We start from the raw sequence: 21,686 nt of genomic DNA, 5'->3' as shown, positions 1-21,686 counted from the left end.
TCAGTGTCCGTTTCATTTCTACAATGGCACACAATTGACTCTCTGGTTTAGCTCAGCTGAGTAGGGATATTAACCAGTCTCAGTATTTCTTATGAATTACATTGTGAATAGAGTAAAGGCTCTCTCCCTGTCCAGACATTAGCGCTCATTCATTTTAAGCCCTGCTGAGAGCCACAGGCAGACACAGCCAAGGCATTTTTTTTTATTTCTGCCATTATTCATGCCATATTGTTTATCTATAGCCTTGAAAGAGTAGTCTCCAGATGCCCAGTCTATAATGGTTCAATACAGAACTCTTTCTAGGTGTGGTATAGCTATTTTGGCATCCTAGGACCCAACACCCCTCTTTGCATCAGGTATTTAGTACCATTCAAACTGATTGTTCCAATGAAACTATTATATTTAAAACCTCTGAAAAAAAACTCAACACTTTTAGCAAGTAGACTTTTCAATTCAAAACAGGCATGAGACTGTCAGTGAAAATTATAATTCACCATACCAGATAAGTGACTGCTTCTGCTTGTGCCATCTTGTGCTGAAGTCGTGTCTTATGTCCTTAGGTGCACTGGAGCTTGTTCCTGCTCAGACAGACGGAGGCGTTTTGTGGTAACCAAAGCTTGTGTTTACTTTGCTCAGTGGCTCTTGTTTAACACGGTGTCTTTCGCCTCTCTCTCTAGGTGCGCTGCCGGCTTACGTTACGGGATTGTGAGAAGGGAGAGTAAATGGCTGCAGATCAGTTTCACACAACAGGTAATACGTGTCGCAATAAATAAATGGCAAAAGAACAAGACACAGATAGTCCGTGATTGAATAACAAACTCCTTCACATAGACGTTGTTATACTCAACAGCAGAGCATTACATTTATGGACCACCACAAAACTCAGTATCATGGTACGACGTCAGCTTTGAGCATCGGTGTTACATTGTACGAGTTCATTCTCTGTCTCTCTTCCAGTCATCAGTGTTGAGAGGAGCCAGTTAGTTAGTTCATGTAGTTTGTTATATGTGGCAGGAGGGTGTGTGTCATTTAGACCTGACCCCAGGCCAGATTGGTTGCAAAATGACCTTGGAGCTCCAGTGCTCTCACTGCTGTTGCAGTTCACCCCTGCTGGCACATCATTCAGGATGACTGGATCTGGACCTGTCCTCACTGTAATCGAATGTGTCTCTGGACCAACTACAGCAACAATCATCAAACCACCCTGCTGCCATTGGGATGCTGGCACCACTCTGGTATTCCCAAGTGCATTCCTATAAGCACAACAGAGACCCCACACTCGAAGGAGAAGGAGGTTTGGCAAAAGGGACGATAAAGCAGCTGGTGTGACGTGTAGGGGGGGGTGGCAAAATGGCGGGTCTCTGCAGCAAGCACGTGCTGCAGGCAGTGGGTACCACTGGGGAACCGTGCTCATACACTGCTCTGTGTTGGGCTGTTTCTACTGTGATGATCCATGGAATAATTACCTAGACTGGGTATCTGAAAACTACACTGAAAATTCCAATCAACCACTCCTGGTAATTTGCTGAAGTAGAAAAAAGATGGCGTTTTTAAATGTAGATGTTTTGACACCTGCGTCTCCCAAACATCTGCGTGCAAACTCACACTAAACAACTGAGACCACTATATGAATCCAAGGTTTTGAAATTCCTCATGCCTTTATGTCAAACGCTATCTATTCTCAGAATCAAAAAGCCCACTGTTTGAGTTGGCGTGTTGCCCTCCATAGAAGGCCTTTCTTGGGAACACATGTTCTCAGGGCTCTCCCCTGCTTTAGCTCTGGTGGACTGAGTCAGCAAGCAGACATCCAGCTGTGTGTGTGGTGCTGTGTGCTGTGCTGGGGAAGCCAGGGTGACCTGCAGCAGGGTGACCCACACCAGGACCAGAAATAGCCACACTGCCTGTGGGATGGTTCTGGCGGGAAAATGTCACTGCGGCCGCTGGGAAGGTGGTGCTTAGCGCCACCCGGTCCTCCCTCCGGGCGGCAGGCAGATCAGTTAGCAGTGTGACTGAACACACCTGGCTCCGAGCAAGGAACGAGGGAAGACAGATAGGATAAAAGATACAATTGATTGTGCAGAGATTCGCTTTATGTTACATATCAGTAGTATTTCCAACAAGAATACAGTATAAGCTACAATATAGACTTCTAATATGTTGCTTGTAGAACACAACATATAAATGCCTTTCTTTCTGTAGTACTGACAGGAGCCATAAATACAGGTAGGGAAAATATGTCATGCCCATTACCCATTCTTATCATTCTTGTCTTTCTTTGAGCTTTGTCTTTGTTATAATACTATAAGAGAAAAGGCTTGAATGGAATGTGCCATCACCTCCTTGGCAACTGCATGGGGAGATCACATACAGAGTCTGCAGGTCCAAGGTGCTGTAGCTCAGGTGATTAGAGCATGGTACTGACACAGGTACACAGGTTCAGTCCCCAGGCACCACATGTGCTATAAATGTACATTGTGCCCTACTGTATGGTCACCTTGAGTAAATGTGGGGCTATAGTGGATATTCTCAAAACACAGGAGGACATGGTACCAATCTACACTCTCTTTATGTAGTTGTCCTTCATGTGCGTCCTCCCTCCTCGCTGCGCTGAGCCTTGGGCGCGAGCTGCTGTAACTCGCTCCCTGGCGTGACGTTCATTTCCCTCTGTGGCCCTCGCCTGCATGCTGCGCCCTGCCTCTAGCGAGCAAATGTTTGGATATGCCCCCCTCCCGACCCCCCTCCTTGCCAAAGTAAAGCGTGGCTCCAAAGATACAACCTTTCGGAGTGACAGACAGACACCCCCTCATGTGGCCACACTCCCTGCTACTCGCTATGCCTCCTGGTGGGAATGGAGAGGAAGAAAAGGCAGTGGAGCAATCTTCACTGTCTGCCACTGTCCCTGACTACAATCACAGTGTCAGCTTCCGTCAGAGCAAAGCAGATCACCTATTTTTTTTTTGTCAGACTCCTCTCGCATAAAATCCACAGGCTGAGCAATTATCATGGCTCTAGGTGACCTTGCGGTCCAGGAACAGAACACTGTGCTAATGTAAAGACCACAGCTCTTGGACCTTTGACAGACACGAAAACTATCAGAACAATTGCAACGTTATGTTTTATGTTTACTGTATGCACCTATACACCAGAGCAAATTCCAGGTAGGTGTAAACCTACTTGGCAATACATACCATTCTGATTCTGATTCTTTATTTTTTCCCCTTACTCCACAATTGTAAGGTTATCTTTATGCTTTGAAGACATGTCAGCTGTTTTCAAATAAAGACTGGGTCATGTCAAATGAGCAATTGAGCCAAATTGCGTGACTGTCAATGTTAGCCTGATTAAGCATTTGTACCTTCCTTAACAGTCGTCATGATCAAAAGCAAGGCAAAGAACACAACAGTAATTTGGTTTTAGTGCCACCGTGTGGTTGAAGGCAGGAATACAACAGCTATATAAATGCAGAGGTTGACTGCATTCTGACTTGTGTCTCTTTCGTTCAGAGTATTAACATTATTGTTTGTCATTCCATTTACAGTAATTAAATGTGCTTAAACAAGATATCTCGTGGATGTGAAGAAATTCTCTGGTAAAACGCCCTGTTAGAAATGATCTGTAATACCCTTTAAATCCGCGCGTAGTCTCGCGGGTTTCTCGCTGCTTAGCAACGATGCATTTGTATAGTTATTCTAGCCAATGAAATCGTCGATCGTCCCCATTTAACTCCAATCGCAATCGAGTTTGAATAGGCACCAATTTGAAACAGGCGTCCCTGTTTTCTAGCGACTTGGATTAACTGCCACGTTGTCAAAACAATGTACAGAACTGCTTCAATCACAAAAGTCAAGTAGTTTAAGGGAGACTACTATCTGCAAACGAAACTGGTTAATTTTGCTCAGAGAGTAATAGAATTTTGGACATTTCAGTCAGCCAGTTAACCCCGATTAAGGCCAGTAAACAAAGATGCCGTCCCGAGTTGAAGATTATGATGTACTGTACACAATAGGATCTGGATCATATGGAAAATGTCAGAAAATACGGAGAAAATCTGATGGAAAGGTAAATCACGCTTCAATTTGTTAACCATGCTAGTGACATGCTAGCGATATAAATTACTAAATTAACAATCAGTGACGTCTAGCTAAACATTAGCAGATTGTAACAAGCAGGTAACCAAAGTCTCCGGTAATTTTGCTATCAGGCTAATGCTGTTATGCTACCTAGCTAGCATGATAACTGTAGTGCTAGCATATAAACAACCGGCCATGTCCTTTGGCGAACCTAGCCTCCAACCTCGTTCTAGGCAAACTCAGTGTGCAAACCCCAAGTTGCAAGGTAACTTTAAAACAGTAACGTTACTGGGATACGTTATTAGCGCTGTGGTAAGTTGTGCTCCAAAATGTTTTGTCGCGATAAATATTAACGTAAGGTTGAGTGGAAATTAGTTTTGTTAGCGAGCGAGCCATATGATGCCTAATCAATGTTAATTTTGCTTGGTCTTCACTGTGCTTTTTCACCCGATTTCACTAGATTCTCGTTTGGAAAGAACTGGACTATGGCACCATGGCGGAAGCTGAAAAACAAATGCTGGTATCGGAAGTGAACCTTTTGAGGGAGCTGAAGCACCCCAATATTGTTCGCTACTACGACCGAATCATAGACCGCACCAACACAACGCTGTACATAGTCATGGAATACTGCGAGGGAGGAGATCTCTCTAGTCTAATCACCAAGTGCATCAAGGAGAGGTAATTAGCTGGGTGTTTATGGGAAGGTGCGGTGTTGTATATCATTGTGGAAAAACTGTAAAATAATACAAGTATTTCATTCCAAGGCAAATACACATGTAGTTCTCTACGTCTGCTTTGCATTGATGCACGCGTTGTGTACTAATTGTATTGTTTAAGGCCTTTGCTATTGTTATTTAGTGCTCTCTCTGTGGCCATTTCACCCTCCTATAGACGGTACCTAGAGGAGGAGCATATCTTGCGGGTGTTGGCACAGCTTTCCCTGGCTCTCAAAGAGTGCCATCGGCGGAACGATGGGGGCTGCACAGTTCTGCACCGCGACCTTAAACCAGCCAACATTTTCCTGGATGCCAAGCAGAATGTCAAACTCGGAGACTTTGGCCTGGCACGAATCCTCAACCATGACACCAGCTTTGCCAGGACATTTGTGGGCACGCCGTATTATATGTCGCCGGTGAGATGTGCTTGCTGTTTCAAGTAGCTGGCTAAAACCTGAGAATGATTTCTAGGACACTCGTCAAAATGAACAAACTGTAATGAGCACAACTGTTCTTCCTTTTATTCACAGGAACAAATGAACCGGATGTCGTACAATGAGAAATCAGATATCTGGTCTATAGGCTGCCTGGTGTATGAGCTTTGTGCCCTATCGTAAGTATGTGTGACTGTGATGAATCAATACACCCAAGTTTACATGTTTGTGTCTGCTCATAATGTTGTATTTTTCTTAGTCCCCCTTTTACAGCGTACAACCAGAAGGACCTGGCAGAGAAGATCCGGGAGGGCAAATTCAGGCGGATCCCATACCGATATTCAGAGGAGCTTAACACGTTACTGTCAAGGATGCTCAATTTGAAGGTCTGATTCCCCTGAATGAGAGAAACGGATAAAACTATTGCATTTTTTTTTTAAACAAGGAAGAACTCAGTTTCTCAAACAAGAGTAAAAAACACATCATGAAATGGAGAAGGACAGAGTTGCCTCAAGCTGAAGGCTAACTGCTCCTAGATTCCTTATCATAACTGCAGGCACGTACAGTGCAGTTGTTTTCTTGTTCTGGACAAACTTTTCAAAACAAATAACTTCGTGACCATGGTGTTTGGCATCATAGCGGTATGAAATGTTTGTGTATATAGACATGTCAAGGCCCCTTTCATCTCTCAGACTCATGTCAAGACCCCTTTCATCTCTGTGCTTATTTTGTCTGTTTTCTCATGGTTGCCAGGACTACCTGAGGCCCTCGGTGGAATCCATCTTGCAGAGCAGCTTGATTTCAGAGATGGTTGCCGAGGAGCAGAGGAGGGCACAAGCTAGGAATCGGCGGCGTTCCACAGTGGGTCAGGCCGACCCCGTCCGGCCCAAGACTCCCGCAGACCCTGAGCACGGCACTGCGGGAGCAGGAGGAGCGGCAGGGACGGGCACCGCCTCGGAGTTGCGTCTGAAGGAGCAGGTGCTCCGAGAGCGCGAGGCGGCCATCAAGCAGCGTGAGGAGAGACTGGAGAGTGAGTGTGCTAGCCCAGGCCTGTTTAGGACAAGGGCTGCTGAGTTAGGCCTACATAGTTCTTGAGCCTTGAGCCAGTCACTGCTTTTGGGTTAAGCTAGGCATGCCTGGTCTGTCAGGAGTGGTTTCAATGGCATTAAGGATTGGCTTAGAAATATTACGTTCAAAACATCACACCTTTGATAGCTCTGTTGAGTTTAAGCTAGGGATTTGATGACAATAGACAGTATTAGTCACTGCAAAGAGCAAGAGGCGGTAATACAATACAGGTAGTGGGTTCTATACAGGCATTGCACTTTAAGTTGTTTGTTTGTGTGTGCGTGTGGGGGAGTTTCCACAGTAGAGATGTGTTAGGTGAAAATTCACCCTAGTTACCTCAGGACTCCGGAGCTGCATATAAATATATTTATTAAACAAACAACAATTGCAATCGGGCTGACTCCCAGCACAAGGCTGAAAGTGAAGCAATGATAAAACACATGGCACAAGGTTTATAGACAGAAGTTTAGCGTTCAGTAGGGATAACCACGTGGTGGATCTCTGACGTCCGAGGCAAGGATGGAAGTTTTGCAAGGTCGGAAGAAGCACAGTTCGACCCTTCTTATCACCTCTGGTCTAAACATGCTCTTGTAGAAATGCAGACTAAGTGGCACCTAATAATCTAAGTTACACACACGCAGAAACACAGAAAAGCCATGTGCCCGCTTACATAAGTACATGATTCATATAAGGTAATTAATAATACAAGGCACTTGATTATTATATTCTTAAGTCATTAACAGTGTTTGGAAATTATCTCCATCAGATGAGTAAATATGTGGTGAAACACTTTTAAATGTGGGATTTTTAGGCTGAGGTTCTGGCAAGTTATGTAATACCTTTTTTACATTTTCTGTTTTTGGTTGGTGGTGACCTTTCCTTTGTGTGTTGTGTATTTCCTCAGAAAGGGAGCAAGAACTGTGTGTTCGTGAGCGGCTTTGTAGCGAGAAGATGGCCAGGTATGTCCTGTAGTTTCATCTCCTGAATGATTCTTACCAGTTATTCCATAATATTCCATAGCTCCTAATATTTTCCAACTGTGAATGTCCTTTTATTAAGTTTGCTATATATTTGTTTTAATTACCTTCAGGGCGGAAAACCTACTGAGGACCTACAACCTCCAGAAACAGCAGAGGGCGCCTTCTCCCATCTCCAGATCTCCAGGTATGGCGGTGAAACGAGTGCCGCTGGACCCTCTGTACTTCAACAGCTGACATCTGCCTTTTTTTATGCCTTGATGTTAAGTCTGTCTTTGAACTTGTGTACATTTGTAAATTTCAAAGTGTTTTTTATTTTTATAAATAAAGCAGTCTGCTATATTTTGGGTGGGAATAGGGCTTTTTGTCCAGATACTGGCTTGATGTGCTGGGACTATACAAACATTGAAGGGGTACATGACTCCTAGAAGTATCATTCCGCCTTGGTAAAGCTATGCCTGGACATGATTCTACCTATTTTAGTCATAGTATTGACATGTAATAATAGTGTGGAATAATCGGTGTTTGAGCTTTCATCCAAGTCCTAAACTGTATGACTCCCAGAGTTGACCTATGCCATTATGAAACCATGGTTCTAAGTCAGGGCTGCTTTCCACCACAATTGACTACTTCTTTTAGTCACTTTAAGAAAAACAGACGTTACAGAGCAGTTCACATTTAAAGTTGTGCTTTACATGTGTGAGCTTTCAAATAATTGGTCAGGTATGATTCAAATTTCAAAGGAAATAATCTTAACCAAGATTTAACACTGCATAACATACCACTGGTTAAAATGTCACTTTGTCTCTCTTTTGTGGTCTAGATGGAGAGGATGAAAATGTCTCTCCAGGAAGAAAGAAGGTTCACTTTGCTGGAGACAGCAAGGAGAACCAGCTTCCAGCAAAAGCTCCAGCAGCGAGGGAGAAACCTCAGGATGTAGCCCTCAGAAAGCGGCTGCAGGCAGCCAACATACGTGCCCAGGCCCTGGGTGAGGTGGAGAGAACCCTCCAGCTCAAGAGCCGGCAGATCCTGGGCATCCGCTAGCGAATGTCATCCCAAAACCCAAAGACGACTTTTCAGTGCTCTCCTGGCTTTTTTTCCCGTTATGGGTGGGCTGGGTGTGGTAAGGTTGTCAGGGTAGCCTGGCAGGCCTGTAAGACTATCATCATTAACACACCCAGTTTCCTTCATTGTATTGATTATTTCCCACCCAACCTCAAATTCTTAAGCGACATGGCTAATCTTGAGAAGATTATTGCTATTACAAAGCAGAGTGGTTAAAGGGAAAGGAAATGGCCATTTAGAGGGTGCTGGCAGGCTATCAGTTTGATACTTTGCCTCAATACAAAGTGTGTCCCAGAATTATGGGAAAGGGATTTGGACTGTGTGTTTTATCCTGAATGTAGCTCTAAATGATTTGTACCATAATATATATTGTAGGTGTTTACAATGTTTTGCCTTTATTGATATTTCAGTTCAGTAAGTTGGTAAGTGTATCATTTTGCACTGTTCTCTTCTCTCCATATTGATGTAATGTACATAGCAAGTTCTGTGCACTATTTATATGTTCATTGACTGAGAAGTGTGTGTGTGAATTAGCTGCTTAGGGCATTTTTAAACTGCGTGTGAGTGATTTATGAGTGTTTAAATGGGTGCCAATCCAAACTACTGAGTCCTGAAGTTCTTTGTTTAAAATGAAAAGCTTGATTGCATTTGTAAAGGGAAGTCTTAATATGTTCCATTACTCCCACTTGGCAGTTTTGGCGTTTCTTTGTTCCCTTCTCTTTCTAAACCAAATGTTTTCACGCAGGTGTGTTTGTTGTGTTATCCTTGACTTTCACTTCTGTCATTTCCATCATGTGGCAAATCATTTCAGTTCTTGAATCTTTCTTTGTGCCATCTACACATGAAAACTTGCTAACACTTTACAGTGTTGGTAATTCATTAGGAGATGAGGTTTTTACATCATCAGACTTGATTGGGTAATCCTGCAGTGTTTTTTGGGTTGTTCATATCTCCTAATAAAAGGCAGCTATAGAGACCGAATTATTGTCATCGGTTGTGTTTTCCTATGTTAAACAAAACTTGATGACACAATGACTATAGACTGCCCCCGGTACACCACCACCCCCCACGATCGCTGACTGACCATAGCGCACACGCAATACATGTTCCATTTCTGCACGACAAAACACGTCCTCTTCCACCCACTATTTAGTCATAGGCCTTTGCATGCCCCTGTTCATCTGTTCCCTTTCACCCCCGGGTCTGTCTCCAGATATTATTCTTAGTTATAGGTTTACCACTTCGAGTTAATTCACCCAGGGGCACGTTCAAACTGAAAACGATGTGCACGGTTTTGCTACAGTTTTCGAGTTTGACGCCGTGTTTCCTGGAAACGGGAACAGTGTGCAGCGGGCTTTGATGTACCTTTTCTTTCGTTCGGTGGTTGTGACAGGGGTTTTGCCAGTAGCTAGAAACACCTTCAATATGAAAGAGGCAGTGCGCACAAAAGATCCAACTAATGTCCTTTACAAATGCAAGAAAAGAGTACAACATTTGAAAAACATTTACACGTATTTAAACCGATTTTATCAGGTTCCAAAAAGTATTTGACAGCACGCAAAGTGTGGCCATCTTAGCCACCCTTGCGTAACATACCTATAAGACCGCCATTAAATAAACGTTTTGTCGGGGCTGAACACAGCCATAGTGTTTCTTTTAACAAAAAAAATCACTACTACAAAACGAATGACGCTTCTTATTTGACCACCAATCACAGAGCGCCAGGGCGTGTCGTTGAGATCCCTTGTTCCGTGTGGAAAGTTTACCCGGCTCGGGTGCAAAGTTTCAGCCCGTCTGCAAACCGATGAGCTCCAGACTATGCTCCTAGGACATTTCGAATCGCAGGCTACAAAAGCTTGTTGTCGTCGCTTAATTTCTCTATTAAGATAAATTATCTTTGACTTGGAGAGAATGAAAGTATATTCTCGATTTTTTATTTAAAAGACGCTGTTTAGTACAGCATATCGGTTGCCTGCTAGAAGGCAGTTGCCCTGCTCGCTAGGTTTTGATTCACTCTCATTGTTGTGTGGCGACGTATCGTTAGCTAGCACACAAGCTAGCTAGCTATTTGGCTAGCGTAATATTTTAGAGCTCCGCAGCGAAAAAATGGCTTGTGAACCCAACCGCATTCGGCTGCTATGTATGCTGTCACTGACATTTGGGTTTTTTATTGTGGAGGTTGTGGTCAGCCGGATAACGGCATCCCTGGCGATGCTGTCGGACTCCTTTCACATGCTATCGGATGTCATAGCGCTTATGGTGGCTCTGGTTGCTGTCCGCTTTTCGGAGAAGACACAATCCACAAACAAAAACACTTTCGGATGGATCCGTGCGGAGGTGATGGGAGCTTTAGTGAATGCCGTGTTCCTCACGGCACTGTGTTTTACCATCATCCTGGAGGCCATCGAGCGTTTCACCGAGCCACATGAGATCGAAAGCCCCGAAATTGTCATTGGTGTCGGGGCGGCGGGGCTTCTGGTTAACCTGCTGGGGCTGTGTCTCTTCGGGCACGCTGGAGGGGGACATGGCCATTCTCACGGAGGCCACTCTCACGGGGGCAAGAAGAACAAGAGGGCCAAATTATGCAAGTCTGAACGACCGTCCGGCAGTGGCGGTTCGGGCGAGGAGACCAACAACTTGGTGGGAAATCACAGCACCAGCCCGAACGGCGTAAATGCCGACAGACTGGGCAGAAATGGTAAGCTGGCTTCTGTGCTTTTGATTGTAACGTTAGTGATGTCCCCACGACCACCTTGTCCTTCTTCGTTTGATCTTAGACAAATGATTAATACTTGGTCATTTCTACCATGTTTCAATGGTCTACAATGAGTAACCACAGATCACACCTATGTGATCCATTCATGACTGTTTCCAGTCTTTACACCTAACCTTCAGCTGAAATAATATCTCATCACTTCAGGCTTTTTGCGCACGCACCGTATTTCTCTTGCGCAAATAGAGCACACAAAATGAGAAGATTCCTTCAATGAAGAGATCGGGTAACACACCTCCTTGAGTCGGATGGTGTGCAAACACACTGCAATCTGCACTGTGCGTGAAAGGCTGCGCTTGTGTTGTTTGGATGTCTAAAATAGTCTGTCCGTGGTCACCCCTTTGTCATTCTGTATTTTTAAGTGGTGCCTATGGGACACAGGTGCGGTCATCTGTTGAGCTGGTTAGAAGAGCCTAATCCGTTTTCAGTCTAAGAATCTGTTTTCAGGAAGCCCGTATTGAGATCCCCCTTCCTGAATCAATGACGTTACTTTTACAAGATAATGAAAATCTTCAAGGCCTTATACATGTTGACAACTATGCAGTAGTGATAGCCAGTCGTCAGCCTGTAAATGAAGTTGCCTCAGATAAGATAAATCACCTCTCTCTCTTTCACCTGTTCTTCACTGTAGCCTGGAGTGCCATTGTTACCTACCTGGGCTGATTTTCAAAGAGCTGCAAGCTCCCCCCCCCCCCCCCCCTAGAGCTCCTGTATGTAGCACAATGAATTGGCACTAGTGTGTATGTATCATGAATCCCATGTGATTCTTTGATCTCACATGATTCAGTGGTGAATGCGTTTGAATGACTGACTCCAGTATTTATAGACCAAACTCATTACTGGGGTCTCACTATTGGGGGTCATGCAACAAAAAAAAACATGCAAAGGGTGCATCAACAACATGCTAAGCAGATAGAAATTATACACTTGCCACTCTACCCTAAAGCTCCCGATTTCATTGTATTACCTTCCGTTAAGTTTGACCCCAGATACTGCCTATTCAGTCAGTGAATGAGATACAAAGGCCCTGTGATGATGCTAATAAAAACCAAACTGTCCCCAGAGCTAGGTTGTCGGATGGTAGCCCAGTGACACGAATAGGGGCCATTTCCTCTCCTCTGTTCAGGCTACAGCCTTCCTCCTTCCTCAGCAGAGCTAGGAAGGATGGACGTAGCTGGCCAGGCCATTAGCACGCTAATAAACTCCTGTACACCCTCAGCTGATGGCTGGCCCACCTCTGTTGGCTACTGTAGCGCTATTAGAACATACTACAGCTGCTGTGTGCTATCAGGCAAAGTGAGGAGCAGGTAATTGAGAGGGTGGTGTGTGGGAGCATGCACATAGGAGGTTGGGAGTGTGGCGGAGAGCACAGCACACATGCCTTTGATTCATCTTCCAACCTAACCTATTCGTGTGTGTGTGTGTGTGTGTGTGTGTGTGTGTCTCTCTCTCTCTGTGTCTCTCTCGCACGCGTGCGTGCGTGAAGTGAAGAGTTAGAGCACATCCTCATTTTGATCTGATTCATGTCCTCACGCCTGCTGGCAGAGGTTGTGGGCTGGGGTGTCTGATTCATGTCTGGGAGTGAGGTGTGTGTGTGTGTGTGTTCCCATGTGCGTGCGCTACAGGAGAAGGTCGTTATTTAGTGATGTATGACTGAGTTTGAGACAGAGGCAGTAAGGCTTGGAGAGTTTTTATGTGGGTTCTAGTGTGTTAATGTACTATTCTAGAGCCAGCCTTCGCAGAGCCCTCATCAATACGCTATTATTTTCCTGAGCTACACCATAATGTTTGTTTCTTTTGCCAGCATTATACATTTTTTTTGCGGCCAGTTAAATCTGCAAAATGTTTGTTTCTCATAGGTGAAGAAACGTAGTTTTCAAAGGTATTGTGAAATAGCAAAAGAGTTCCTATCAATTCCAGCCTTCGGGCCGTTTCAGAGGAGAAGCAATCTTAGCTTTCTGTCCCGCCCCCTCACGCCCTGCCTCTCATCTGAAAGAGAACAAACTTAAGCAAAATGTCACTTCAGGGAGGTAACCATAGGGCAGTAATCAAATCACGTCTGGATAGCCAGCCTGCCAGTAATTTAATCCTTTTTTAAGTTTTGTCATTCATAAATTATAAGTAGGAATAGGTGGAGAATGAAAGCCATCATTTGTGCATTTCTTACATAGCTATTAAACGAAGAGTTGTTTCAAACATAGCCTAATGTCAGTCGATGAACTCGTAGTATTACGTTCATTAAACACAAAACTCAAACATTTTTGCGCCTTTTCTGTTTGTCAGCTTGGCGAAAGTGATTGTCTGCTACTACTAAAGTTAATGTTTCCTCCATTTTGTACCTCAAACTAAATTATGATGTCATTGAACAAACAATGTTTATTTGGGCAGTTTCGGCGGGCGGGTGTGCTCCCGATTCGTGCACTCATGCAGCAGGTGTCTCGGGACTGCGCCTGTCCACCGTGCTGCCACCCAAACCGCCTGTCCTGCCTGCCCGCTTTCCATTGAAAATGAATTTGGTGGGGTGGGGCGTCACTTCCCATTTGCAAAGCGTGTTAGTCAGAGAACTAAAAAGACCTGTACTTATGAACACTAAAAGCCTGGGTTGATCTTTGAGAAGTTTGTCCTTTGAACTTTTAAACCCTGGTCCAATGCGAAGCATTTTCTAGAGCCAAAGTGCAGAGGTCATTCTAGTCAGAGCATTCTATTTCAGAGAGAATATCAGACAGTTCCCTTCCCTATGACCTTTTTACATCTAACCCCTCACCTCTTCTGACCCTTTTGCAGAGAATTCACGGAAGGGCAGTGCCGACCTGCAGCTGAACGGCAGCACAGCGTACGAGGAGCTGGAGGCGGAGGCAGAGGCGGCAGCGGCGGCGCACGACTCGTCTGTGTCACTGAACATGCGCGGCGTCTTCTTGCACGTGCTGGGTGACGCGCTCGGCTCGGTCATCGTGGTGGTGAACGCGATCATCTTCACCTTCGTGTGGCAGCCGTGCCAGCCGGGCACGCCTTGCGTCAACCCGTGCACCCATGGCCACTGCTCCGACCACCTGCACTTCAACCACACGCTGGTGGCCGTGCCCGACGACGGATTGGTCATCAACGGCAGCCTGTTGGTGGAGACGGGTGGATACGGCGGGATGGTGATGCGCGCCGGGCCGTGTTGGGTGCTGTATCTGGACCCCGTGCTGTGCGTGACCATGGTGTGCATCCTGCTCTACACTACCTATCCGCTGCTGAAGGAGTCAGCACTCATCCTGCTCCAGACCGTGCCCAAGCAGATCGACGTGGGCCTGCTGAGCGAGCGGCTGCGGGCGCTGGACGGCGTGCTGGCCGTGCACGAGCTGCACATCTGGCAGCTGGCGGGCAGCCGCATCATCGCCACGGCGCACATCAAGTGCCAGGACCCGGCCGCCTACATGGACGTGGCCAAGCGCATCAAGGACTGCTTCCACGACGCCGGCATCCACGCCACCACCGTGCAGCCCGAGTTCGTCACCGTCAACTCGGAGTCGCGCGCCTCGCTCTGCGAGCTCTCCTGCCGGACGCAGTGCGCGCCCAAGCTCTGCTGCGGCTCGGCCGAGGAGGGCAACGCCAACAACGGAGGCGGGAAGAGGCCGACGGAGGGCGGGAACAAGGCGGTCGCCGAGGCGACGGCCACGCTGGAGGTGATCAGCGAGTCGCTGGAGAGCGCGGCCGCCGGGAGCTCCGGAGGAGGGCAGCTGCAGGTGACGCCGCGGTCAGAGACCGACCCGGCCGTCGTTGTCGTCACAAGAGAGGTGGAATCTTCCCTGTGAAGATGGAAAGACAGAGAGAAAGAGAGATAGGGAACGGGAGACGCTGAGGCCTCTATCAACGTAATGTAGGAGAAGGCTCAGTCGATGTGGAGAATTGAAGTCATTAGATGACATTTCTCTACTTTATCACCAAAAAAAAACACTGGAAGGCTGCAAAATGTGTCCTGACGTCACACACCCGAGACGAGGACCTCTTTAGGTGACCTGAACACACACAAACACACTTGGCTCACACATCTCACAGGGCCTCATGTCTCTCCAGGTTTTTTTTCTGGAAGCATATTTCTGATGACGAGTTATATATATATGTGTGTGTGTGTGTGTGTGTGTGTGTGTGTTCTCTTTCCTCGGCCCACATGGAGCCTGCTGCATGTATGTGTTTTCAGTACGCACTACGTTGTGATGTGATGTGGTGATGTCAGGTGGGTGTTACCGTGTGCCAAAGCTTCTTCTCGTGCAACGGGGGGGGGGGGGATAAAGGTTCTTTATCTTTTTGAAACCCCTCAAACAAACTCATGCAACTTACAAAGCACAGCCTTGTCCTGCCCATTCCACTTTTCCAGAACTTTCTTTTCAAAATGTATTTTCCCCTACACCCGTGACTCTGTCAAGCAACCCCCACCCCCCCTTGTTTGAAGACACAAACAATAAGATATATTAATAATTTATGTATTTAAGTTATTAGTAGCAATCTCTTTCTCTTTCTGTAGGCTTTTATAAGAATTTAGTTAGAAATAATTTGTTTGAGATTTTGTTTTTAGCTTCTTTTTTTTTTTGTTTACTTTTACATACACAAACCACATCTATGCTGTACAGTTTTATTTTTAGTCAAAAGAACTGGACATTTCAGAAACAATATCCTGCCTTTCTTTTAGGGGTGCTCTTGTTATTAGGAGACCCTCGGACGTCAAAAAGAACCAAGGTCATCGTCATCAGCTACTTGCCTTCAATGGACAACTGCTTTGATAAAGCGCTGGCTTGAGAGCACTACTGCGAGAGCTACTGGACTTTTTTTCTTCTTCGCAAACCTCAGCTTTTCTTTCTGAAAACAAAAATCAAATGACTCTGCTGCCTTGCAAGTCTTGTCGTCACGTGTCTCGTTTGTATGTGAACGGTAAAGAAAAGTTTTTTCACATGTTAGTTTTATGACTATGCTGGTCTGGAGGGGTGTGCACTTGGGCAGCAGTTGAGAGTTGATGGTTTTCTTGAAAATGTACAGGGATCGGTTGTGCACTGGGTGGCTGGCTGGGTGAGTTCATATTGCTGGAATATTATAACGGCTACTTTGCTCGACCAAACTGAGGTGTGTAATGTAAATCACTGGGCAACAAGGGGAGAGTCCAGGTTCGGTAGCAAATAGTGTTGTTGGAGACAAAGCTCTCTTCTCAAATATCAGAACATAACAAATTGGTAATTGGTAGGTCTCCAGTTCCACCCTGGCAAGGGATTCTATATATCACTTCAGTTGGCACCAGCCATGTCAACAACAAAAAATGTGTCACGGTTATGACAGGTGTTTTAGTCATGATCGACATCTTCCAGTCGCCTACCCCCACAGCTTTGCCAATGCATTCAGTCAGTGCTTCTGTATTCCAGGCTAGCAGATGATTTCAGCGTAAACCAACACGACACATTCAGCCATCTGGACTGCTGTTTACTCGCTCATTTCTCTGGTGCACAAAGCCTCGTGGAGTCCCCGTCCCCCCCATTCAATGGTACATTACAGTGGCCTTTTCAAGTGGGCCTCATTCCTCCTCATTCCCCACGTGGCGAAGTAGTGTCGTTCCGATGTTGTTGATGATGACTGACGGATGCATTCTAGATAGATGCTCAAGGTGAATGTATGCAAACTAGGAAGGAACACTTAAGCGTGATGCAGATTGGACCTTTCCCACCTCCCTTCTGTTGGTGACTGGTTCCTTTTTTTATTTTATTTTTTATCTAGTCTCCTCCAGAATCAATGGGATGGCCCTGTAAGACTATGTTATTGGGGGATTATTTTTTTTATTATTATTTTTTTAATACCATGTCACCCAATATGTTGTTTTATATATATATATATATATATATAAATATATTATATATTCCAGTCATATGTGTCATTGTGAATTAAAGATGACTGTTTGGTACAGTTGTTAAGTTTACATGTTGTCTTGTTTTCTTTATGATAATGAATGTGTGATCTTCCCTTTTAACAGACCAGCATGTCAGTATACAGTGGCACTGAATTAACTTAAAGAAAAAAAAAGTAAAGTCCCCCCAAATCACATGGCACATCAATACTGTGAATCTTGAATGTGTTGTCTGCGTATCTATTTGCCATGCACACTAAATGCACCAAGTGTCATGTATTGAGACCGCATAAAGATCTCTTAAAGATAGCATATCCATTAGGACAGTAGGATTTGGTAGCTCATGGAATCACAAGATCCCTTTGCTTTAGCAACCAGCTTGTTTGGGTCACAAACAGGCTGCCATTTGTATTGGGCAGCTCCATGGCAGCCAGTGCTGGCTTAGGTCCAAATGTGTGGAAGGGGTGGCTTTTTGTGTGTGTGTGTGTGTGTGTGTGTGTGTGTGTGTGTGTGTGTGTGTGTGTGTGTGTGTTGAGGCTCTGGTTTGCTGGTTACACAGTAGGTAGTGTTCATGTTTCCAGTTGTGCAGTTGTTAACCACATGGATAACTAATTACAACGCTGTTATACAGCAGCCATCTTAGTGAGTGACAAGAGAGTGTGTGTGTGTGTGTGTGTGTGTGTGTGAGTATAAGGAAGTGTGCTTCTTCACTGTAGATGTATGGAACATCTCTGCGAGTTTCTATGTATTTAAAAATAAATAAATAAATAAGAAGCTTTTTGTATATGTGATATGAGTGTGTGAGTGTGTGGTTATGGTGTTCCTGGCCCTCCCTCACTGTCCCGTTGGTATGACCCCTGCCGTAAAGGCTTTATGTAAGAGGGGTAGTGCTGCATTCCATAGCCCTGAACTCCCCGCTCCACACTGTCTAGCCTCATTACAGTACGCCAGTACACACGCAGACACTGGCGGCTGAGGCTAGGAGGTCTTTTTGGGAGGGGGGGGGGTCCAGGTGATCTTCTGGATAACTCCCAGCTAGATGCTAGTACTTAAATAGCGGTGGGAAGGGGGGTGTGGGGTGGACATGTTTTGGTTTGGAGAAAAAAAAGATCATTATGAAAAGCTAGAGAGTAGATGTTCAAGTCTAGTTTGAATTCTATGTTTTTCATAAAAAGGAAGAAAAGGAGTTGAGTGTTTCAAAGCTCTCAGGCTTCTTCTAAACATGTCATTGATGGGTTTTTTACAACTATTGGGATAACGCAGTAGAAATGACTGAATCCTCTGACCCAGGGTAAAGAACGTAGAGTGCCTCTAGCTGAAACACGAGTTCTACACAGCTGGACAAACCAAAATGACTGGACTGAGTGCTGGTTTTCTTTCAATGCTTAAGATCACTTGTAACCCCTTCGTTAATGGATACAAATACACGGTGATGGAGACAAGTGAAGAATTGAGCCTCTAAACAGAACCAAGATAATTCACAGATGCAGATAGTAACATGCCATTCAGGAACAGTGCAATGACTGTGGCCACTGTGACCACACAATTAAACCGTGCTGCTCCAGAGTTTAGTAACTCACAAAATATCCAGTAAGCTGTCCGCAAAGCGTTGTTAATCATTCATTATCCAAAGTTACTAATTAGTGACTTCAAAAACTGAAACAAGCTAAGGTTTAACCCATGATTCGTTGCAGACACTCATTTGTTCTTAGATGTACACTGCTGTAATAAGTGATCTGTGATGTAATTAGTATAATAAGAGATAAGATAAGTACGTTTAATTGCAGGCTTTTCTGGTTTGACGTATGTAGTTGAACTATGTCATAGCTACATATCAGGGAAGGCTCTGTTTTACCTTGTGCTACTTCTCCTGTGCATTGCTCTGAGTCTCCTAGCTGTGAGTTCTCCTTTCCTCACTGCTTATTCCTCTCTCCATCTCTCCTCCTCCCCCGTTTCCCATCCTTCTGTTCCCGGACTGTGTTCAGTTATCCTCTATAATCAGGGGGACAGATGGTGTCATCCTCTCTCTTGTGACAGACCCCCAACACACATGGATCCTGACGATGATCCCCCCTCCCCCTAGCAACCAGGAGGTCATCGTTCTCCAATGTGTGTGTGTGTGTGTGTGTGTGTGTGTGTGTGGGTATGGGTATGGTTCGTGTCCAGTGTGTTGGCTTTTGCCTGTCACTTCACGTACGTACCAACATTCACATTCATGTAAAAAAAAAAAGGCACCCTTGAAATTACTATATTGAAATGTTAATATTAAACAATGGGTGAATCAGTTCATTATAAATAGTAAACATGTTAACATGAATTGTGTGATGTAAATGAAAATGGCAGAATGTGTTTATATGTTAATATAGGTGTCGTATTTTGTAACCTCTCAAATTTGAATTCCATACATAGTCGACCACTAACCAACATAGGGTTGATAAGGGGCGACAGTGGTACAGTAGGTAGAGAAGTCGTTTAGTAATCAGCAGGTTGCTAGTTCGATTCCCTGTCGAAGCGTCCTTGAGCAAGACACTGAACCCCTAATTGCTCCTGATGTGCAGTGTGCCATCAGTGTAAATGTAAAATGTGTATACATTGTAAGTCGCACATATGTAAGTCGCTTTGGATAAAAGCGTCTGCTAAATGACTAAATGAAATGAAATGAAATAAATGATAATGTGAATGCCCACACAACCTGAGTCACTCAAGGGAGGCCTCAGGAGAAAGGTGACCTTGGGGAAGAGTGAGGAGGAGCGAGTGCGAGTGCTGTGCTGTCCGTCAGCAGAGCGTGGAAGACAAGAAACCTTAACTTGTCATCCGTCTGGTCTACAATCATGCTGACGGCGCACTTTCAGGAAGAACATGGTTCTGTTTGATGACACCATAAAAGATGAACAGAAACCTCTGTGGTCGCAGCAGGGGCCATTCCGTGACGGCGGCGTATAACTTCACGAGCCTGCACTTTTGAGCCTGGTGACAGGGTTTAATCTTTCACCCACATTTTAATGGATAGACAGGTCAGTTCTAGAAATGGAACAGTGGGTTCGAAAGTGAAAAGCACACACATAAACACACAGATACAGTCTTATGCTTGTATACATGTGTATGTAAGTACACATATCCACAGGTATAATGACCTGTATTACAGCATGCATTACTCTATACCAGACAATCATTTCAGTTGAACTGGTTCTCATGTCTCGGTGGCATGTATATCGTTAAGCTGTAATGTTGAAAGTCTTATCTATGAGTACAGTTTCTGTAATAGGTCAGGGGGTCATTCCTGATGGATTAGTTTTAGAGTGAGAGAGGGGAGGGAAAAGGGACGATAAAAGGAGTTAAAAAGGACGATAATTATTCTATAATTCCAACCCCCTCTCCCCCTTAACAAAGTAGGATCACATGACAAGGCTATAGCCAGAGGAGGCGTGTCTGTCTGAGGGGGATTATGGCTGCTGGAATGTTCAGTGATGGTCCTGTGGAGTGGCGCTGTATGAGTCTCCTCAGAGAGACCTACAGAGATCTGACTGTCACAAACTGCTATGTTAAACACTTGGTCCCACTTAAGTAGGTATCATTATTGCAGTGTTCTAAACGGAACTTGTAAGTTCTCATGCAATTGCTTATGACTATATATTACTAGCTCTAACCCCAGACCTAATGATGACCTTAAGTGCATATTGAAATAGCGTGCATGATGGAAATGATTAGTTAGTAAGTACGCAGCGTCTATGGACACTTTCATGCAAAGTGGAGCCCAACACTATCATTTTCCCTTGAAGGGTAAAATGGTTTCATGTTACAAGTCACTTTCATGTTGCAAAAAAGAGAACAAAACATAATATTGTGCTTTCACTCCACGTTTTTTTTTTTTTTTTTTTTACTTCTATCTTTATCTTTGGCCTTGTTGGGTGAGCTACAGTCATGAATTCCACACTGATTTGGAAACAAATGTTTGCTCCGTGAGAGCGAGAGAGAAAAGGAGAGATGAGAGATGGAGGGGGGAGTAAGGAGGAAGGAAGGAGTGTTACGGAGGAGTTAATGTTCCACACACTGCTCTCACAGTATGGTTCAGTCTCCAATCAGTCAGACTTTGATCAGCAGGTTCATGGAGTCCAGCAAGCCTCACAGAATGCCTCCACTGATAAATCAACTGCCAAGTTGACTTAAAAAACTGATCAATGTGATAAGTTTACACTCTCTGTTATATAACTCATGCAGTGGTGACGTAGGCGCACTGCAAAGGCACTGTATGACTTGAAAACATGAAAACTATGCTCAGTAAAAGTTATGTCAATCCTACCAATTCTTTGAATGACAGCTGCTATTACATGGCTCTTAGTCCTATAGGCTGCTGCAACTCTATGTGAAAAAAAAATAAAGAAAGCAACTTCTTGTCAATTTCTTGTCATTCTGTTTCCATAGTTAATTTTTCCCTACATGAATTGATATACTTGTGTGAAATGTTTGGTCATTCTGGGTCACTAGTAATTGAACTGAAAAGTTAAGGTGGACAACTGGACTGTGTTGTTGCCCTTGTGTAGAAAAGGCCTATTTGCCTTAATTATCCAGTACAAGCACCTGCCCTTTATGCTGCAGCATTACAAAGTTACCCCAGTTTGGATCTTTATGCATGTCTGATAAACTACACTTATTAATCATCCTTTCCAGTTCCCCAAGGTTATGAAGTTACTAAATATAACCGGACCTCATGATT

General features: G+C 44.7%; 2 protein-coding genes across 2 annotated transcripts; both read left to right on the top strand.

The window, feature by feature from the left end:
* Nucleotides 1-3,766: 3,766 nt before the first annotated feature.
* On the top strand, nucleotides 3,767-9,311 carry nek2 (NIMA-related kinase 2). Its single transcript, XM_031582056.2, has 9 exons — nucleotides 3,767-4,059; nucleotides 4,531-4,748; nucleotides 4,962-5,202; nucleotides 5,317-5,399; nucleotides 5,480-5,606; nucleotides 5,974-6,250; nucleotides 7,193-7,247; nucleotides 7,379-7,452; nucleotides 8,089-9,311. The coding sequence occupies exons 1-9, from the start codon at nucleotides 3,964-3,966 to the stop codon at nucleotides 8,307-8,309; spliced, it is 1,392 nt and encodes a 463-aa protein (XP_031437916.1). The 5' UTR covers nucleotides 3,767-3,963; the 3' UTR covers nucleotides 8,310-9,311.
* Nucleotides 9,312-10,096: 785 nt separating this feature from the next.
* Nucleotides 10,097-17,044, top strand: slc30a1a (solute carrier family 30 member 1a). Its single transcript, XM_012820983.3, has 2 exons — nucleotides 10,097-11,028; nucleotides 13,888-17,044. Exons 1-2 carry the CDS (start codon nucleotides 10,437-10,439, stop codon nucleotides 14,898-14,900), a joined length of 1,605 nt encoding a protein of 534 aa, XP_012676437.2. The 5' UTR covers nucleotides 10,097-10,436; the 3' UTR covers nucleotides 14,901-17,044.
* The last annotated feature ends 4,642 nt before the right edge of the window (nucleotides 17,045-21,686 follow it).

The sequence above is a fragment of the Clupea harengus genome, chromosome 15 (assembly GCF_900700415.2).
Source record: "Clupea harengus chromosome 15, Ch_v2.0.2, whole genome shotgun sequence".
Taxonomy (NCBI): domain Eukaryota; kingdom Metazoa; phylum Chordata; class Actinopteri; order Clupeiformes; family Clupeidae; genus Clupea; species Clupea harengus.
The sequence above is the reverse complement of the archived record's forward strand: the minus strand, read 5'-3'. Positions and strand labels throughout refer to the sequence as shown.